An 18,860-nucleotide genomic window follows, 5' to 3' on the forward strand; every position below is an offset into this window, starting at 1 on the left:
TCTTCATGAATCAAGAAATAAACCCAGGATATCAAACCTAGAATCAAAAAGCAAACCCAGATTGAATATCAAAGACATCAAACCCAGCAAACCCAACTGTGGTTGTAACCATCATAGTCCTCAACATATTACAAACAATATCTGTAATCAAATCCGCCCTGACTCGTTCGAAATCATGTCGAAAACCAAACAAAGAAACATGAATGGAACACGCTAGCCCTCGCCCCAACTCAACCACAACCACAACCACAACAACCACCACTAGTAAAAACCAATTCACCATTCAACGATTCCGTGCGGCGCTTGCGGCTCCTCAGAATGGTGGCCCCTCCACACAGTTCAACACAGAGGTAGCTACCGCTGCCTCTGCACTGATTGCATCCTCAAAAACCACCAGTCCCGCTTTTGCCCACTTTGCTTCCAAGTGTTCAACGATATGCCTCCGCCTTTACCCATCGATTGTCTCGTTTGCCTCAATTGCCCTTCGATCGCTCACCTCTCTTGTGTTCCACCTGACTCTTTTGCTCCCTCTTTTCTCTGCCCTCCTTGCTCTAACCCTAATTTCTCTTACTTCTTCTCCGATTTTGATCCCGACGCTAAGACCAAGCAAATCAAGACTGAGGACGGAGGCAACTCCTCTCTCCGCGGCCATAATGAGAAAGCGATTAATAAGGAATCCACCAAGGCTTTGTTAGCAGCGGCAAGGATTGCTACCGCGTTTATGAACAAGGTGGCTGCTACAACTCAGGCTGATGCTGAAAAGCGCGTTAAGGATGTTTCTTTGGCCAAGAAGAAAGCCAAGGAAGCGTTGGAGCATCAATCTGGGTATGCTCTTTGCTAGGTTTATTGAAGAACAAGTTCTTGTTCTTAGATTTAATTTTATGTTTTTAATTTTTTTTATTTAATTAAAATTAATTTAGATGCTGACGTGACAATTTTTTAATGCCAAAATAGATTTTTTAATTATTATTTTACTGTGCCATTAGCCACATAGCATTTTCTGTTAGTTGGGTGACGGTAAGGACTTAAATGTCACTTGTTAATTGGTTTAAGGACTAAAAGTGGTAAAATGAAAATGTAGGGACCAAAATAGAAATCGGGTCAAAATGTAGAGACTAAAAATGCATTTATGCCAATATACAAATAGCTATATAAAAATACTTAAATCTAAGATCCAACTTTAGGGTCTGTTTAAATACCGCTTATTTTGTTGAAACTAAAAACTTATTACTGAAAGTACTGTAGATAAATGAAAAAATTAGTTGAAATAGTACAGTGGGGCTTATGAATAGTGTCAAAAAGTGTCATGAGGCCCATAAATAGTAGCAAAAATGAGCTGAATAGTGAAATAATTTATAATTTTAATCTACATCTAAACGCACACTTATTATTAACTAGTTATATATATATATTATAGGCGAAACTACACTATTTGTCCCTAAAGTTTACCTACTGAATGTTTTTGGTCCCTAAAGTTTCAAATGAGCACTACCCATCCTGAAGTTTAAAAAATAGGTGTTATTGTTCCTTCCATTAACTTCCGTTAAATTTTTTTTGCTTGTGTGTCTAATAAACAATGACATGACATGTTTTAACTAATGTGTCAACCTTTATTTATAAAAAATTACGCATTGGAGCAACTTATTTTTATTACCCACCCAATTCAAAACGGTTTCTATCGGGTCTTCTTTGCCCATTATTGAGCTTCATGATCAACAAGCAGAAGAGAAAGAATAGAAAAAAGAAAACTGAGAAGTGAAAGGAAGCCCAAAGCCCTCAGGAAACCCAAGACATCAATTAATGGAAGAAAGGTGTTGCAAAATGTTCATAAAAGTCCCCAACTTGATTTCTCCAAAGAGGTTGAATCACTCTTCCTCTTTGATTTGCATTGCAAGATCAAGAAGGCTCAGCCTAAGAGTGATTTAATTATAATTATTTGTCAAGAGATCAACTTTGCACAATGGGGATCTACCTAGTAATTGTAATCTTGTAATTGAGGTTAATTTTGAATATATCCACTCTCTTTTCCAGTTAGGGCTTTAGATCTTGATTTGGTGGGATTATTCTACAACCTAGATGATGGTGTGAACTGTGAAGTTAAAGTTAACTACAAAATATCATCAAAGATGAAGTACAAACCAAGAATAAAGAGGTGGTCGTGAAATTCCTAGGGATAACACTTTTACATTAGAGTTGCAGACTTGACAAGCAACTTAGAGAAATCACAACGATAGAAAAAGAAGGCTGGTGACCAGACCACGTTTGGAGGTTTTCAAACCGGTTTTGATTTGGGAAAGAGAGATCCATTAGACTTTATTGAACTGGGTGGGTAATACAAATGGGTTGCTTCAAATCTAATGTGTAGTTTTTTATCAATAAAATAGTTGTCATGTGAATAAAAAAATGCCATCACTTCGTTATACACATAAGCAAAAGAACTAACAGAAGTTAACAAAGGGACTTATAGCATTTATTTTTTCAACTTTAGGGACCAATAATGCGCATTTGAAACTTTAGAAACCAAAAACACTCAATCAATAAACTTTAGGGACTAACAGTGTATTTTTGCCATATAATATATATATATATATATATATATTTTTTTTTTCCCTGTGGTTGAGGAAAGGTACGGTAGCGTCCGACATTTAGTGCCCGTTTGGTTGGGCTTTTAGGGGCTGAAACGCAGCTTTATTTAAAAGCTGGACTTCTTTGAGCGTTTGGTGAAGCAAAAACGCAATTTTTGGGTAAAAGTTGCATTTTGGGCCAAGGCAAAAACGCCCAATCCAATTATGGAGCTCTGGAGCTCCATAAACAAAAAATCCATGCGCGTTTTCAGCTATCCGTTGGGCTCTTTCTAAAATTACCGAATCACCCATTGATAAATCATTTGTTCTCTTGTGCAACTATCCCTCATTCCTCTCATCTCATCTCTCTGCTCCGCCTAAAATCCCTGAAGCTTAACGCATTTCATCTCTTCTCTACTCTACCCTCTCCGTGCTGTTACCAGTCTCTCCGTGGTAAGTCATCCGTGAATCTTCTTCCTCTTCTTCTGCTTTCTTTGTCTTCTTCTTCGTCTTCTCTAATCTATATTTAAAAAAAAAAAATTATTTATGTCTAATCTAATATGAGAAATACATTTTAAAGGTAGAGATTTGATCAACAAAACACCAAGCAACACTGATCTGCTACCAAAAACCACCAGGTACCAACACTGATCTGAATTTTTTTTTTTTTACCAAGTGTGGGAAAAAAAAATTTCAGATCTTGCATGCTTTGTTGTTGCTAATGATCTATTTGTTCTCTTGCCGGGTACTACAATTTTTTTTAGCTACATGCTTTGTAATTTTTATTTCTTTTGTGGATGCTCTGTTTGACTGAGGATGCTTTGTGGATGCTCTGTTTGACTATTAGCTACATGCTTTGTAGATGCTTTGTAATTTTTTTCTTTTGTAATTAGTCATACACTTTTTGGGAAGCTGAAACAGATAAAAAAAGAATGTATTTTTAAAGTATTGGGTTGCTTCAAATTTTTTGTTTTTTGTTGTGTTTGATTTGTTTTCTCGGCAACCCAGAAGAGAGTTATTGTTATAGATTAATGGGTATTGTTCCTTTACTTGTTTAGTTATTTGTTTTTGTTGATTGGAATTTACAGTGGTTTGAATCTTGCTATGAATGGTTTGTAGACTTGTTATTATTATTATTATTTAGTAAGTATATGAAGTAGTTGATTTAAGTATGAAATAAACTCCCTTATATATACATTGTCCTTTTTGGTAATTTATTCCTCAAACTATAACTTTTATAGTGCTAGCCAAATACTCAGCTTTTTCAAAAAGCACTTTTTAACAGATTTTAAAAAACACTCAGTTTTTTGAAAAAACACTTTTTCATTATGCATTTTTTGAAAACTCAACTTTTTCATTATGCACTTTTTCAAAAAGCCCAACTAACCTCACCCTTATTGGTCGGGCCAAAAAAAAGGTTTACAAAACTACGCAAGCATCTATAATTATAAAAGAGGTCGCTTGGGATTATGAATTTAGAAATGAGTCTTGGCCTTTGACAATTAATTACCATTACTTGCTTATATTGGCTGCTTGCTTACTTTTTACAAAATTTCAATCACAACAACACTAGTCAAAGACCAACTTAGGCTATGGAGAAAATTTTGACCTCAACCATTTTATTTTATACTATCTGTATCAAATATAATTTTCTCAAAACTTCGATAGAATTTGGAACATTATGAAATTAAATTAGGAAAATGGTATTGGTAGGGGTAGCCGGCAATGAGGATTGAATATTGAGGGTTATGTCCTACCTCTGTGAGTACTAAAAAATATAACTGGAGTGTTTGCTTATATATAGAATGCGTTTGACTCCAAATTAAAAAGCCAGCTTATTATACTATTTAGTTTATTTTTGCTACTATTTATGAGTTTCATTGCATTTTTTAGTTTTATTCATAAGTCCCACTATACTATGTCAACGAACTTTTACATTTATTTACAGTACTTTCAACAAAAATATTTCAATTTCAATAAAATAAGCGGATCCCAAACAAATCTATAATTTAAATAATAAAAAAAAATCAGATTTGGTAAACCATTCAATGAAAAGCAAGTCCTAGTTTAGTTTATGATGTAATAAGGATATGATAGGATCTAGGTAGGCCAAGTACCTCATTTGAATATCCTATTTCTCATTTCACGACCCTCACACCAATCTCTCTGTCTCTCTCTCTCTCTCTCTCTCTAAGTTAATTGTTTGCTTGTTTATATTATGTTCCAAAAAGATGTTCTCTCTCTAAGTTAATTATTTGCTTGTTTATATTATGTTCCTAAAAGATGTGGTGCATGCATGGTTGTCAAAATCGCGATCCGGATCATAAAATCGTGCGATTTTACGATCCCACCTCACCAAAAAGTTTAAAATCGTAGCAGGATCGCAAAAATGTTAGGATCGTAGGTAGGATCGTGTAGGATCGTAGGATCGTATGGGATCCTACCGATCCTACCATTTGGCTTTTTTTTATTTTTTTTAAGTGTGATTCGTTTTGGACAATTAAAACCCACAAGCCCAACATTTTTTAAGTGTGATTGGTTTGGATAAACTGAAACCCACAGGCCCAAGTGCCCAACGGTTTTTAAAGCCCATGAAGTCTCAAATTAACCCCTCTGTGAATATACAATCTCAAAAAAACCTAGGTATAAGTATAAGGTTTTCAAAAACAAAACCTATTTAGAAACACAGCTCCAGCAAGCTCTCTGTCCCGCGCCTCCCCTCCCCTCTCCCGCGCCTCCCCTGTCCTACGCCTCCTGCATCCGCGCTCGAAAAACCCGACGGTCCGGCACCTCTCAGCCTTGGTAAATCACTGCCAAACACAGCTCCAGCAAGCTCTCTGTCCCACGCCTCCCCTGTCCTGCGCCTCCCCTGTCCCGCGCCTCCCCTGTCCCGCGCTCAAAAACCCAGCAGTCCAGCACCTCTCAGCCTTGGTAAATCACTGCCAAAGCTTAGCGTTTTTTTTATTTAAAAAACCCATCACCTCAGTTTCACGCATCCTCACTCCTCTGTCAAGAACCCAGACCTCTCAGCCCTCTCAATGATGTTGCCGTGAGCCATTGTTGCGTTTAAACTTTCTGGTAATTTGTTTTGGTAGTTAGTTTATCATTTATTTGTACTTTGATTGCTTGATTCCATATTGTTCTGTTGTGAATATGATTTTGACCAAGCTTTTAAGGGTTTTATTTTTCTATTTTGTTAACTAAATTAAGTAAATTTGAAAAATTATGAAATAGGATCTTCAGTATTTGATTCTTTGAGAAATATTAGTAAACACAATTAGTAGTTTAGAATTGCACACAACTTGTTTGATGAATTCTCTGTGTGATTTTTAAAGCATGCTCTGTATCTTGGTGTCCTTCTTTTGCAGCTCTAGTACAAATATACAATGTATACTTTGGCTAGAAAGAAAATTAAATGAAAAAATGCACCAGGAAATAGGTTTGGCTTGGGATGGGATCATGGTGTTGAATTAGGGTCAAGGAAAGTTCTATGTAATTATTGCAAAGAATTTCATTGTGGGTGTATATATCGGCTGAACCATCATTTCGCTAAGGACTAGGAAAAATGTTTTAGCTTGTTCTAGTGTGCCAGAAAAGGTGAGGGAAAGATTTGTGGCTCTTTTGAATGCCCAAGTTGAAGCATCTATAAAAAAGAAAAGGTGGTATACTATAGAAGAAGAGGATGATGGCAGTGATGATGAATTAGTTGAAGTACAACAACTACATTCATCAAAAGGGAGGAGACAAACACATAGGCTCCTCCATGGATAAGTTTGTTACAAAAAAAAAGCAAGTAACAATGAATCGTATGTTTAAAAAAGGAGAACGCGATATAGTGATCCAACAAATTGCTAGATTCTTCTACACTAGTGCCATCCCTTTTAATTGTGTCAAAAATCCAGAGTTTCTACAAATGATTGAAATGATTTCAAGATTTGGAATTGGCCTCAAGCCTCCTTCCTATCATGAGATTAGGGAGACATGCTTGAAGAAAGAGGTAGATTTCACACAACAAATGCTTGAAGAATATAAGGTTGAATGGAAAAAAACAGGTTGTTCAATTATGTCTGATGGTTGGTCTGATAAGAAAAGGAGATCCATCTGTAATTTTTTGGTGAATAGTCCCAAAGGAACCATTTTCCTATACTCTATAGACACATCTGACATATCTAAAACAGCTGAAAAAGTTTATCAAATGTTAGATGAAGTTGTGGATAGGGTTGGAGAGGAGAATGTTGTGCAATTGGTGACTGACAATGCTGCAAACTATAAACTAGCTGGAGAGATGCTGATGCAGAAGAGAAAGTGCTTGTTTTGGACTCCATGTGTTGCCCATTGCTTAGATTTGATGCTTGAGGATTTTGAAAAAAAGATTAAGGACCATAAGTACACAATTGCAAAGGGGAAGAAGATTACAACGTACATATATTCTAGAGCTATGCTTTTAAATTGGTTGAGGAATTTCACTAAAGGGAGGGAATTGATTAGACCTGCTGCCACTAGATTTGCAACATCGTATTTGACATTGTCATGCCTTAACGAGTTCAAAGGAGAATTGATGACAATGTTTTCTTCAGAACAATGGAGGTGTAGTAAATTTGCAAAAACAAAAGAAGGGAAAACAATTCATGCCATAGTTATGGATAACAACGGCTTTTGGCGACTTGTTGTCAGATGCTTGAAGGCTGTAATACCCCTCTTAAAGGTACTTCGCATGGTTGACTCTGATACACCTCCAATGAGATTTATTTATATGGAAATGGAAAAAGCAAAAGAAGAAATACAGAAAAATTTCAATAATGTTCAAAAGAGGTAACCATTTTATTTATATCTTCCTTAAATTTACATTTGTTTTTAATTCATTAGCTTATTAAATATATAGTCATTGTTTTTTTTAATATAATATCCACTGTTTTAAATTGTAGTTACAAAGAAATATGGGATATTATTGATGATCGATGGGAAATGCAACTTCATAGGCCTTTGCATGCTGCGGGATACTATTTGAACCCATCTATTCATTATGATCCTTCTTTTGATCCGGGTTCAGATATTAAATTAGGACTGTATACGTGTCTTCAACGAATGGTTCCAGAAGTTAGTGATAGGAAAAAGATAGATGTCCAACTTGAAAAATTCAAACAAGAAAAGGGACTTTTTGGTATTGAAGCTGCCATACTAGCCAGAAATACTAAACAGCCAGGTAACAATTTTGTTTTTCATTTTTTGTTTTACATTCAAATTCATCTTTATTAGTTGTAGATTATATTCTTAAGACTAAGATATTATAATTCATATATGTATCGAGTGAGTGGTGGGACTCATATGGAGATGATTGTCTTTGAATTGAAAAAAATTGCTTTAAGAATATTGAGCTTAACATGTAGCTCATCTGGTTGTGAAAGAAATTGGAGTGCGTTTGAAATGGTAAGACCAAATAACTTTGTTATATTATGACAATATGATTTTCCATTTTCGTTCTTAGTTAAAAGTTTGTTTCTTCCCCTCTCCCCTTTGTTTGAGAATTCTCAATTAAAATTGTTGCAACTATAGGTACATTCAAAAAGGAGAAACCGCTTACACCAGAAAAAAATGAATGACTTGGTCTTCGTTATGTACAACTTGAAGATAAAAGAGAAAAGAGCTAAACCATTGAGTACAAAAGAAGAAGTTGGTTTGGAGAATTTGTCTTCTGATGATGAGTGGTTAGTAGCAGATTCTGTACATTCAGAAGATGATAATGCAGATTTTGATGAAGACAATGAAGGTATTAATTTATAACTTTAAAGCCTTCCTTTATAGCTAATATTTATACAAGTTACCTATGTATAGTTTGAATGTATGACCACTAAAAGTATACAAAAAGTAGTTATTGCATAGATCAAACCCAACATCAAATTAAAAAAGTTTAGAATAAACTGGACCCCAAGTCTAGGACTGGATCAACCAGCCCAAACCCACATCAAGCCCACACTACAAAGAACACCTTAGCAGGCACACCAGGCGTACATTAGCAACTAGCCTCTTTTATCCTCAAAATGCTATTGTTTACTCTCTCCACTTTCTTATCTATGACTATGATCTGTCCTATTGTTATCTATGACTAAGCAGCTAGCCTCTTTTAGCCTCTTTGAATTGCTTTTGAATTCTCACAAATTTTTGATATTTGGGTTTTAACAAAAAAAGAAAAAAGAAAAAAGAAAAAGTTAGTGTCTGATTGTGAAGAAAGTTTGGGACTTTGTGAGTTGTGTATGGACTGGGAAAGCTTGTTCTTTGAGGTAAGAATCAGGGGTTTTAATTAAAAAGGAAGCTTGCTTTGGGCTTAAAAATTAGGCCTTTTTATTGTTTTTTATCTTTTGAGATAAATGTATCATGGATTATCTTTTGATGTTGGGTTTGATCTATGCAATAACTACTTTTTGTATACTTTACTTACATTTTGTATATTTTGGTTATCAATGTTAGGTGATGATGAAGTTTCAAGAGTTGCTGCCAAAGGAAAGAGTGTGCTAGTTCATGATGTTAGTGATGAATATCATGAGAATGATGATGGTTCTAATGATGATGATAGTGATGGGCCCCCACCTGGATTTGAGAGAGTTAGGGATTTCGATGATTACGCCATGGATGTTGATACTAGGAATGATATAGATGATGAAATGGGATATGGCAATTATAGTGATTAAATTAGAAAAACCTTAGAATGAGAATTCTCTTTTGGATTACATATTGTAAATTTGTAGTTAGCTAGTTTTTATATGCTAACTAGCCTAACTTATTTTGGATTTGGAACTTAGAATTTGGAAAACATTTTCCATATGTGTAGATAATATTTTGGTACTTAGTTGCTAATTAAACATGTACTAAACTTTTTAGATACATTATGTTGAAAGTTAAATATATTTTGCTTCGTTAGAATGACATAAGAACAATGTAGTGCATGCAAATTACATTTTATGATGCAATTTTTTTTTTTTAATGGATGGATTCATATTTTAAGTGATTATATAATATCTGAAATCATTATCGATAGGTTTTTTAACTTAAAATTTGAAAATAGGTAGGATCTTACGATCGCGTCCGTCTTACGATCTCGATCCTCTACCTCCGTGATCCTACGTAGAATGCGATTTTGGCTTGACCTTGGGTGCATGTATAAAAGCTGCAGTAGGTGTATACTCTTACTCGTCCAAAAAGTCGGTCCCAGCACTAAGTCTCCAACTGGGTTGGTGTGTTAGGTGAGGGTGTTATCGGAAGTCCAAACTTTAATAACCACAACAAGGACAGGGCAAAGATTGAAGACGTCTATTAGAATAAATATCCAAACTAATGGTGAAGAGCGAAGAAATTTATCAAAATAAGTAAATATTCAATGGCTCTAATATGATTAAGGTTGAGTTTTTATTTTTATTTTTTATTGTAATCAATCAACTTTAGTTAAAAATAAGTAAAATAGGATTGCTTTCCATTACAGTGGAAAAGTTTCTTTCATATACCTTAATTACCCTTAACATTTTTTTTCTCCCAAAACCCAATTTTACGCTTTGCTTTTATTTTATTTTATTTTTTTAATTTTATTTTATAAACCTTACACGCCACAGTCAAAACTACGTATGACAATTAGTTGTGCAGAGTAAGTTATAGGGCAGGAAACACACATGCACACCGATGTAGGACAATATGCCCAATGATTTTTTTGAAAAACCTTAAACTCATATGTCATAACCAAAATTGCATAAGGCAATTAATTGCATGAAGCAAGTTATAAGGCGGGAAATATGCGCACACCCTTCTTCCTTGATAACACAACACAACTATCTCAAAAAAAAGAAAAAAAAACAACTATTTTTTGAAAATCAACACAACACAAACAATCATAATCATAAAATTGGTGTTGTTGGTGACCAAAACTATTTCTAATTCCAACTCAAGAGTCAGTCCCTCCCGAGACTCCATGGTTCTCACTTACCTTTACATTGCGATGAGAGAGACATGATAATTTCCATCTGAGATAGAATAAGGGAGAAAGAGAGAGAAATAGAAGCATGCACGGTGAAAAATGAAACTAATCACTCCCTCATTGACGATGAAAACAAAGATGGAAAGGCCATATTAGATCACTGACAGGGGATCGAGTGAGATAGAGAACGAGAACGAGAGAGGAAAAAAAAAATAGACGACTTTAGAGTCTTTAAGCAGAGCAAAGATTTAGCCTTTTGTTTTAAAACGCTAAAAGATAAGCTCAAATAAATAATGCAAGTCTCTGGAATGTATGAGGAAATAATAAAATAATTAATTTTTTTTTATATTTTTCATGAAAGTAGTGTTAGAACTAGTGTCTGTTTGAAAATAATTATTCATGCTTTTTACTATTATTTTTTTAAAAGTCTGCTAAAGTATACTTGTTCTTCGAAAAATATTGAAAAAAATGCCGAAAAAAGTGAAGTTTTAAAAAGCTATGCATAAAAGTTAAAAGGGTTATATTAACAGATGCTCTTAAGACAATGAGTTAACAATCCATTTTAGGAAAGTTTTGACACCACTTTTATAAGAAATGAAAAAAAGTATCAAACATTAATTACTTTTTTTTTTTTCCATAAAACTTTCTTTAAATAAATTATTAACCTTGCCCTAAGGGCATCCGTTAGTATTTTCCAAAATTAAAAGCTGAAGTTTTAAGGTGCTACCAAATAAATACATATAATCCATTAATAACTGTTTTAACAACACCCTTTTAACATAATCTTCCACATGTATGGAAGCATGAAGGAGAACTAAAGGTTGATGTATAGTAATTGAAAGTAAGGCACCAAGTTCCAACAACCACATTGGCTGCTAAACGAGTGCAGAGGGGGGAAGGGATCAAGGAAGATGTCATTATCAAGGGGGTTGGTATTGTCAAAATGACCAAATTACGTCTCAACAACCCACAAACTTCCAACATCTCCTTTTTATTGTATTGTTTTGTTTTGAGTCCAATTCCAAACCACAACTATCATCTCCTACCACTTACCAACTCTAACAATGACATAGTGAACACATCATTCCCTTCAAGAAAAGTCTATCTTTCTTTTCTTTGGATAAATTGAAAAAAGAAAGAAAAAAAGACACATTACTTATTAGACACGTGTCCGAGATTACCTTCATTCACTATTCATTACCTATTTTATTATTTTAGCAATTTACATTCGATTCCCTCATTTCCTTTTGGTGAATCCATTGTGAACTGAACACCTTAGATCATAAAAGCTACGTTTGCTAAGCCCAAAAGAAGTCTTTGGGCTTTTAGATCTTAGATAAAAGCCGCGTTTTTGTTTTTGAAGCAATTCAGTGTGCTTTTGTTAAGCCGAAAAAAAAGTATTTGGGCTTTTAGTTCTTACTTTGACGGCCCCGCACAACCCCCAAAAAAAAACAAAAAAACAAAAACAAAACAATTTCGGTTTTCCTTTCGTTTCCACTTTACTTTCGGTATATAAGGCCTGTTTGGATGTAGGAGACCCCTCACTCATCAGTCATCACTCAAAACCCATCACTCACACTTAGAGCATTCACAGCAGTGGAGCTAAAAATTTAGCAATTTAACTCCACCAAAAATTACTTTATCTATTTTACCTACACACATGTTGCAGCAGTGGATCTATTTTAGCTTTCAATACAATAAAATAATATAAATATCACAATAAAATAATATATCTACCACAATAAAATAATACATCTCACTACAATAAAAACACCACAATAAAAAGGTAATGTGAACACAAAATAAAAAATTAATTTTTTTTAGCTCTCATAAATAGTGCACATCTATCTATAGATGTGCACTGTAGCAATGAGCTAAAAAAATATAGATTTAGTTCCACTGCTGCATGCTTCTTTTTGGTGTTTTGGTGGAGCTAAAATAGCTATATATCTATTTAGCTCCACTGCTATAAGTGCTATCACTTAATAACCCATCACTTATCACTTAAAATTTTCAACTTTCTTTAGAGGTTTGTTTGACACTTATTTTTTTTCCTTCTGATAACTCAAAAACCTTACCTTTATGTGGGGCCTACCGACTGAGCACCATGTCTGCTCACAGTTAGCCTGCCCACGTATAGTTTCACCCCAAAACCCATTAGCAAACTGCATGCAAACGTGCTAACTAGGCATATTTTGAGTCCGTTTGGATAGAACTTATTACTGAAAACTGAAAACACTGTAGCAAAATAATTTTTAAATGGGTAAAAAATACTGTTCATTCCAGAAGTTACTGTTCATTGACCTAAAATCACTGTTCATGGCCAATGAACAATAACAAACACGCGTTGAAAAAAAAAAAAAAAAAAAACGTGGACGCAGCTGAAAAACGCTGAATCCAAACGTATTCTTTATTAAAGGTTCTCCTAAAATATTTATTAATAAACCATTTTTAAAATTTTTAATTATTTTTTTTACCATAAAAAGTTTTTAAAAAATATTCACAAACTAATGCTAGGATATCTGATAACTTTTGACTTTATTAAAAGTACCAAAAAAAATTGCCTTAAAGCTAACTTTTTCAAATAACCTAACTTTTTATTCTAAATTCACTTTTTATCTTACAGTTAAACAAATAAATATGTCGTTCTCACTTGTACTTACACCATGAATGAATGATGATCTTCAATGTAACATGCTGCCTTTCACGTATTCCATGTCATTCTTGACCTCTAGTTTTTTGGGTTTGTTGAAAATCTTTCTTTTGAAAGATGTGAGTTATAGTCATCAGTATCTCTCTCTCTCTCATATATTTTTTGAAATCTTATTTTAAGAAAATGTTTGTTATAATCATTGTGGCCACCAATTCACACATACACTTGTTAAACTTTTTCTTTAGAAAATTCTAGATGACTTAAAAAAAAAGATCCAACCAATGATAAAACAAATTTCGGAAAGGCAATAATCTTAAATGTATTAAAACCGAAAGATCTTCCCATAAAAGATGATAGATAATTATGTTTAAATTTCAAACTTGGATCTAATTAAATTAAGAAGGAAAAGTCTTAATTACCTAATTAAATATTAAAATATTTTCAAGTTTATGGCAATCAAGCTTTAATAACACAAGCCAACTGTGGGGGTAAATGGTCAAAATATGCATTTGGGCCTTGGGCCTGATTTGGTAGTGTAAGCCTGTCCGAGAAGAGTCTTTGGGGGCCACAAGCTAGTTTTTGCTAGAAAAGTTGGTGATGTTGTCCAAGGAGGGGCATCTCCTAGGCGGAGTCTAGTAAAAATTGTATGACATGTCATGGTGTTTGGTGAGAGAATTCTGGAAGGTTTGGTGGGTAAAAATATGTACCATATGGTTACAGGAGAGAAGAATATACGAGGCTGATCAAGGGAAAAGCTGCTACCATCGCATTAAAGACCCTGCACCTACCTCCCTGGCCGCATTAATGGAGGAATGACCTCTGAACAGTAATATTCAGCCTTCTAGCTATTGTTTGAAGACTTCAAGAACGTGATGGATGAGACAAGTATCTATTTGGAAGATTTGTGCTACACATGGATGAAAAAGGGAAGAAGAAGATGGATATAAGAAGACGAGAGAGGAAGAGAGAAGGGGGACTTTTGAACTTCATTTGTAATCTCTTGCTTGAAGAAAGAAAAGTAATACAAGTGGTCCTCAGCTTACGTCCGAGGAGAGTTTTTTGGTTATATTCATCCATTGACTGCGTCAATAGTGGCAATCTAGCTAGTTTACCATTTGTCCAGTATCCATAAACCTAGGTTTCAAGTCCATACTCTACAAATTTCATTGTATAAGGTTTTTTGGGCCTGAGTCCATCTAATGATTAGACCGGGTACAAATTGTGCGCTTACAATTGGCGCCGTCTGTGGGAAACCTTGTTTCGAAGGGACTGGAACAAGATGGCCGACTCAGGTCCGCATCATGCAGAGTCTCAAGGATCCTAGCGTGAGGATCAGTTCCAACGTCTCGAGCGAGAAAGGGAACGAGAGGGTAGTGTACACACAGTGCACACCGGAAGGAGTCATTCGCGTGGTGGAAGTAGGTTCCTCCATGAAAATGATACCAAGGCCATGCAGAAGGCGATTGACCACCTTAGGAAGAAGTTACGCCGCGCGAGACAGAGGAGGACACCTTCCCCTTCTGATTCTTCTTCTGAGGGCTCCTAGGGCAATATCTACAGGCCAAAGTCCAAAACTCCTCCTAGTGAAACCTTCTCGTATGAGGAGGACGAACTTCATGATCGTAGGGATAAGAAGTCTTCCTCTAGGGGCTTGGGAAACGATACTATGAGTAGGGCGTTGCACCAGATCTCCAAGTCTCCTTTCACACGTAGGATCGAAAAAGGAGAGCTTCCATGACGGTTCGTTCAACCCACGTTCACCATATACAATGGCAGAACAGATCCAGTGGAACACGTGAATCATTTCAATCAGAGAATGACGGTACACTCTAAGAACGAAACCTTAATGTGCAAGATCTTCCTCTCTAGCTTGGGACCCGTTGCGATGAGATGGTTTAATGGCCTCAAGGCAGGTTCTATCAATTCCTTCATAGAGCTTACCAAGGCATTTGGGTCTCGATTCATTACATGCAGTAGAATTCCTCGGCCTTTAAACTCGTTGCTGTCCATAGCTATGACGGAGGGAGAGACCTTGAAAACGTATTCTGATTGATACTGGGAGATGTTTAATGAAATTGATGGTGATTTTGATGTAGTGACGATTAACACTTTCAAAGTGGAACTCTCAACTGATCACGACTTAAGGAAATCTTTGACCAAAAAGCCTGTACGGAGCGTACGTTGGCTCATGGATCGTATTGATGAGTACAAACGGGTCGAGGAAGATCAGCAACAGGGTAAGGGAAAGGCGAAGGTTATCTCTTAGGAGAGGAGGGATTTCAGGTCGGATAGGTACAATAACAGCAGGCTGAGGAGAGATTTCGCTGGGCAGTCTGGTTCAGCCATCCCTCAGGCAGTTAACACCGTATTCCGAGAGCCGGTACATCAGTTGTTGGAGAAGATCCGGAAAGAACCATACTTCAAATGGCTAACCAAGATGGCTAGAGATCCTACAAAACGGAATTAGAACCTCCTTTGCCAATACCACTAGGATGTGGGTCATACCACTAAGAACTGTCGGACATTGTGGAACCATTTGGAGAAGTTGGTTAGTGAAGGAAAATTGAAGCAATATTTGTATCAACCCAATGGACAAGGAAGCCATTCGGGTTTAAACAATCAAAGGAACAATTCGTCCCGGCCTCCCTTGGGGACGATTAATGTCATCTTTGCTGCTCTTGGAAGAACCGACTCATGTCCTACCAGGGTGATGTCTATGTCACATGTCCTCGTCAAGGAGTCTGGCTCGAGGCCAAAGAGGATTAAAGAGAGTGCTCCACCTATTTTGGGCTTTTCAGACGAAGATAAGGTTGGGACGATTCAACCACATGACGATGCCTTGGTGGTTACACTAAGGATAGGGGGTTATGATGTGAGGAGAGTCATGGTTGATCAGGGTAATGGTGCAAATATTATGTACCCTGATTTGTTTAAGGGGCTTAATCTAAAACTGGAGAATCTCACTCCTTATGACTCACCGCTGATAAGTTTTGAAGGGAAGACTATCATACCAAAAGGACAAATTCGTCTACCTGTGCAATCAGGCCCAGAAACGATAGATGTGGATTTTATTGTAGTTGACGCTTATTCCCCATACACGGCCATCGTAGCAAGGCCTTGGCTACATGCTTTGGGTGCTGTATTTTCAACGTTGCATGTCAAAGTGAAGTTCCCTTCAAGGGAACAGATCGAAGAAATTCTTGGAAGTCAATCAGTGGCTAGACAATGTATATCGGTTGCGATATTGCATCAGGCTGAATCTAGATCCTCGGCTACCGAGGACTTATAGCAATTAATGCCTCTGGATGTGCTCAGTGTGGTGACAACAGAGGAGGAAAAATGCGAAGGGCTAGAGAAATTTCTTATAGGTGATGATCCTGAAATGTTCTTTCAAGTGGGTGTCCGACTACCATATCAGGAGAAGATGGAATTGGTCATGTTTCTGAAAAAAAATATCGACGTATTTGCATGGGATCCTTATAAGGCCCCGGGGGTTGATCCAAGCTTCATTTGCTATCGTTTGAATGTCAATCCTGCCATTGTTCCGAGGAGGCAGCCACCTAGGCGTTCCTCTAGGGAGCATGTAGAGGCTGTCAAAGAAGAGGTGCTCAAGCTCAAAAGGACAGGGACTATTAAAGAAGTTTTATACCCCGAATGGTTGGTGCACACAGTTGTAGTAAAAAAGAAGAACGGAAAGTGAAGAGTATGTGTGGACTTCACAGACCTGAACAAAGCCTATCCCAAAGACTCGTTTCCAATGCCTCGCATAGATCAGTTAGTGGATGCTACAGTTGGATATCCTCGGATGAGTTTTCTGGACGCTTTCCAAGGCTATCACCAAATACCTTTGGCACTGGAGGACCAGGAGAAGACAACCTTCATTACTCCTACGGGAAATTATCACTACAAGGTGATGTCGTTTGATTTGAAAAACGCGAGGGCTACCTATCAAAGATGATGACCAGGATGTTCGAGTCTCAGCTCAAAAAGACTATTGAGGTATATGTGGATGACATGGTAGTGAAAAGCAAGACGGTACTAGGCACATGAAAGATTTGGATGACACCCTTCAAACGCTCAAGAAGTACAAGTTACGCCTTAATGCCTCTAAGTGCTCTTTTCGGGTGGGCTCTGGTAAATTCCTAGGCTACATAGTGACTCATAGAGGAATAGAAACAAATCCGGCGCAAGTCAGGGCAATCCATGGTCTACAACCACCTCGAAATCCAAAGGAAGTTTAGAAATTGACTGGGATGACTGCTGCTCTCAGCAAGTTCATCTCTCGATCAGTTGATAGGTACAGACCTTTCTTCCAGTTGCTGAATAGGTGGAAGGGATTCGAATGGACCGATGAGTGTGCTTTGGCTTTTCAACAACTTAAAGAGTACCTTTCTCGACCACCCATCATGTCTCGGCTAGACGTCGATGAAGTCCTATTTGAATATATAGTTGTGGCCATCCATGCTGTCAGTTTGGTTTTGATACGAGACGATGATAGTATACAGAGACCTGTTTATTATGTGAGCAAATCTTTGCATGAAGCTGAGGTGTGTTATTTGCCATTGGAGAAGGCGATTTTGGCCATAGTACATGCTACGCGTAAGCTTCCTTACTATTTCCAATCCCACACAGTTGTTGTTTTGACTCAGTTCCCTCTTAAGTCGATGTTGCAAAGTGCTGATTACTCAGGAAGGATAGCAAAATGGGGAACTATCCTAGGGGCTTTTGATATCAGGTATATGCCTCGCACCCCTATGAAGGGCCAGGTCCTTGCCGATTTGGTGGCAGAATTTGCTGAGCCTTCATTAGAAGAGAGTGTAAAGGAGTTGCACATGGATGGAAAATTAGTTGGTATGATCATATGCAAAGAGCTCCCTGTTTGGAAAGTGTACGTTGATGGGGCGGCAAACCAGAGAGGGTCAGGTGTTGGACTTGTGCTTGTGTCTCCAGAGGGGCTTACTTTCGAGAAATCACTGAGATTAGGGTTCCCGGCCACTAATAATGAGGCTGAATATGAAGTTGTTTTGGTTGGGCTGGGTATGGTTAAGAAAATGGGCAGAAAATCAGTTCAAATGTTCTCGGACTCTCAGTTAGTCGTGGGCCAAGTGATAGGGACACTAGAGGCAAGAGATTCAAGAATGCAAGAATATTTGACCAAGGTTAGATACTTACGATCCAAGTTTGATTCTTTTATCCTGACGCATGTTTCTAAGAGTGCCAACACACAGGCGGATTCATTAGCCACACTTGCAACATCCTCAGCTCAAGGTTTGCCTAGGGTCATCCTTGTGGAAGACTTGTTGAAACCTGCTCGGACGTCTATTGATGTTGTCTGTATTCATCAAGTTAGGCTCGGCCCTAGTTGGATGGACCCCATAACATCCTTTCTTAAGAGCGATGTCCTACCCGAGGATAGATCTAAGGTAGATAAAGTTCGTAGAAAGGCGCCCTGGTTCTAGTTGTCCGAGGATCAGAAGTTATATAAACGCTCCTTTTCTGGGGCATACTTGCTGTGTGTACACCCTGAAGCCATAGAGTCACTATTGGAGGAATTACATGAAGGGATTTGTGGAAGTCATACAGAAGGGAGGTCTTTAGCTCATAGAGCTCTGACCCAAGGATATTGGTGGCCCAATATGAGGACAGAAGCTCAGGATTACGCTAGAAAATGTGACCAATGCCA

At 37.0% G+C, this 18,860-nt stretch overlaps 4 protein-coding genes across 4 annotated transcripts; all 4 read left to right on the top strand.

Annotated features, from left to right (window-relative positions):
• Positions 1 to 436: 436 nt before the first annotated feature.
• Positions 437 to 841, top strand: LOC142632514 (uncharacterized). Its single transcript, XM_075806900.1, has one exon. It carries the CDS (start codon positions 437 to 439, stop codon positions 839 to 841), a length of 405 nt encoding a protein of 134 aa, XP_075663015.1.
• A 5,522-nt stretch (positions 842 to 6,363) lies between these two features.
• On the top strand, positions 6,364 to 7,246 carry LOC142632515 (uncharacterized). The gene is made up of 2 exons (XM_075806901.1): positions 6,364 to 7,156; positions 7,239 to 7,246. Exons 1-2 carry the CDS (start codon positions 6,364 to 6,366, stop codon positions 7,244 to 7,246), a joined length of 801 nt encoding a protein of 266 aa, XP_075663016.1.
• Positions 7,247 to 15,887: 8,641 nt separating this feature from the next.
• On the top strand, positions 15,888 to 16,466 carry LOC142632516 (uncharacterized). The gene has a single exon (XM_075806902.1). It carries the CDS (start codon positions 15,888 to 15,890, stop codon positions 16,464 to 16,466), a length of 579 nt encoding a protein of 192 aa, XP_075663017.1.
• Positions 16,467 to 17,583: 1,117 nt separating this feature from the next.
• Positions 17,584 to 18,636, top strand: LOC142632517 (uncharacterized). The gene is made up of 2 exons (XM_075806903.1): positions 17,584 to 17,851; positions 17,966 to 18,636. Exons 1-2 carry the CDS (start codon positions 17,584 to 17,586, stop codon positions 18,634 to 18,636), a joined length of 939 nt encoding a protein of 312 aa, XP_075663018.1.
• Positions 18,637 to 18,860: the final 224 nt, after the last annotated feature.

This window comes from Castanea sativa, chromosome 4 (genome assembly GCF_040712315.1).
Source record: "Castanea sativa cultivar Marrone di Chiusa Pesio chromosome 4, ASM4071231v1".
In the NCBI taxonomy this organism is placed as follows: Eukaryota; Viridiplantae; Streptophyta; class Magnoliopsida; order Fagales; family Fagaceae; genus Castanea; species Castanea sativa.

Coding starts and splice junctions, on each gene's coding strand:
- LOC142632514 (XM_075806900.1), top strand. CDS start 437: ATGCCTCCGCCTTTACCCATCGATTGTCTCGTTTGCCTCAATTGCCCT.
- LOC142632515 (XM_075806901.1), top strand. CDS start 6,364: ATGAATCGTATGTTTAAAAAAGGAGAACGCGATATAGTGATCCAACAA.
- LOC142632516 (XM_075806902.1), top strand. CDS start 15,888: ATGTCTATGTCACATGTCCTCGTCAAGGAGTCTGGCTCGAGGCCAAAG.
- LOC142632517 (XM_075806903.1), top strand. CDS start 17,584: ATGTCTCGGCTAGACGTCGATGAAGTCCTATTTGAATATATAGTTGTG. Junction 17,852..17,965: donor TCTTAAGTCGATGTTGCAAA/GTGCTGATTACT, acceptor ATTTGGTGGCAG/AATTTGCTGAGCCTTCATTA.